We start from the raw sequence: 2303 nt of genomic DNA, 5'->3' as shown, positions 1-2303 counted from the left end.
TGCCTTGGTACGCTGGTGCAAGACAATTCAACACAGTAAAAGATAAATAAAGATTAAATTAAGGGCAATAAAAAGGAGCCACTATATACAAATATAAAGAGAAAGAGAGAATGTGTACAAAATAGCCGGATACTTAAATAAATGAGTAATGAGCTGTACAGAAATGCAGTGTTAATTAGTTTAGTTAGTTAGCAGTGTGACATATTTGCAATATGCAAGATAAAACACAAACATTAGTGCATTAATGTAATGCATTTATTCAGGAGGGGGGAATCCCAGGCCTTGTTGACACAGGTTGAGCTCAGTTATTAACTGCTGCTGTTGTTTTAAGACATACCCTACCCACTTTCTTTTACCTATTTGACAAGTGACATGTGCAAGCAGGCCCCTCTTGTCAACCTCAGCTGTACCAAAAAAAAAAAAAGGAAGAAAGGAGAAAAAAAAGGACCAAAAAAACCGACCAATGAGAAAACGCCCTGTTGGCCCTACAGGCATCCCGTCATGCGCGTGGACTCAGCGCTACGTCAGCAGTGATACCGAAACATGGCGGTGTCCATAGCACAGCGCCCGGCTGCCAGTGCTCGTGTGTTTTTATTAACTTTTCTCACCACGGTAATATTTCACCGCAGTGTCGCCGATGTCTCCACGGGCGCCTCGACGTCGGAAGAGCCTCCTCACCGCCGGTTCGAGTACAAATACAGCTTCAAAGGACCGCACCTGTCTCAGACCGACGGCGGTATCCCGTTTTGGATCCACAGTGGAAGTAAGTTTGTATCCAGCTGTCAACATCACAGAGCTGCGGGTCGTTCTGCTGCTTTTCTTTAAACACAACACTTTATATATCTGTGTGTGTGTGGGTGTGTGTGTGTGGAGGTGACAGCGAGGAGGTTTTGTAACGGACGGTGTTTCCGCTCAGGGTTTGCTTTGTTCATTCAGAACTGCACTGGGGTAATGCATAATGTTTCAGCAGCCTAGCTTTGTGTTAGAGGCTCAGTCATATTCAGGAACGTGTCCCTTAAAAAAGGCCCCCAGTACGTTAAAGGCTGCTGTGAGAGTCTGTGCAGACTGGTTGGACTTTCCTCTTGCAGAAATGGGCCTTTGGATTCTTGCATCACTCACTGAGTTGTTTGTTGCTGACATGATAAGTTCAATAAGAGATTATGCTGCATTCAGCACGGATCTGCAGCTGGAGCTCAAGATTATTTTGATAAGTCAAAAAAGTCAAAGGAGACATCATAAAGTATCTTTATGGAGACTTTTTTTTGCTTAGAAAGAGGACAGTTTAGAGGTGACAGGAAGAAGTGGGTATGTATGTCAAAGTATAAAAAGTCTGCGGCTAGACTCAAACCAGGGACGCTGTGATTACATTGTCGGCGTCTGGAACCTCTAGGCCACCAGGATGTTTAACGTAAACTATTATTAACTATGTTATTCAGTTTACGGTAACAGAAGACAATAAAAAGCAGCAAATCTTCACATTTTAGAAGCTGGAGCTCTGTGATGTTTTGGGGTTTCTGCTTGAACAAATTAGACTATTGACTTATGGATTACATTGATCCAGGCAGACCACAGTTCAATTAGCCAGTTTGAGAACAGCGCAGGGTTTTTCTGATGACTCAGTGTAGTGACATTAACAATGAATGAAACACTGAGTAAACCTAGATTGTTCCAACTAATCAGAATAAAAGAATCTAAACTGCTGTTAATGCATTAGCTCTTTTCACATCTTAGAGGAAGAAGGAGCCACAGAAACTGAAGCTACCTTTATGTGCATGCTTTCCTTATTGTTAACATCATATTTGCATGCTGCTACTAAAATCCTGCTCCCTATCTCCGTCTCTCCTCTCCATCCCAGATGCTATTCCCAGCGCAGACCAGGTGCGAATCACGCCGTCCCTCAGGAGTCAGAGGGGCTCCGTGTGGACGAAAAACAAAGTCAGCTTCGAACACTGGGAGGCCGAGGTGACCTTCAGGGTATCTGGAAGAGGCAGAATGGGAGCGGACGGTTTGGTAAGGAGGGCTGAAACGTCAGTGTCAGGGAACGTGTTGTACTCTGATCACAGCTTTTATTAGAGTTAGGTCTAAGTTGTATATACATCCAACAACCATCTGCTTTGCCCAGGAGCTACACTACTTACTGTATCTACTTCTCTGTGCATCTACACTAGGGTGTTAAACATCAATAGTAATCCACATTCATGTTTACTTGTGCCTTAATTAAATGTTTCACAATCTAAAAAAAAAAAAGTACTTCAGTTTGGGACAATAGTTGTTAAGTTTCAGACAGCAAGTTAGCATTTTGC

The 2303-nt window shown here is 43.0% G+C and overlaps 1 protein-coding gene across 1 annotated transcript in view; it reads left to right on the top strand.

Moving 5' to 3' along the window:
* The first annotated feature begins 503 nt into the window (after positions 1-503).
* Positions 504-2303, top strand: part of lman1 (lectin, mannose-binding, 1) — an 11150-nt gene continuing 9350 nt past the window's right edge. The window contains exons 1-2 of the mRNA XM_035668516.1: positions 504-763; positions 1856-2010. Coding sequence (XP_035524409.1) covers positions 544-763; positions 1856-2010 — 375 coding nt within the window. The 5' untranslated portion in view covers positions 504-543. The remainder of the gene's footprint in view (positions 764-1855; positions 2011-2303) is intronic.

This window comes from Morone saxatilis, unplaced genomic scaffold (assembly GCF_004916995.1).
Source record: "Morone saxatilis isolate NCDOM2014 unplaced genomic scaffold, NCSU_SB_2.0 Contig21, whole genome shotgun sequence".
Lineage (NCBI taxonomy): Eukaryota > Metazoa > Chordata > Actinopteri > Moronidae > Morone > Morone saxatilis.
The sequence above is the reverse complement of the archived record's forward strand: the minus strand, read 5'-3'. Positions and strand labels throughout refer to the sequence as shown.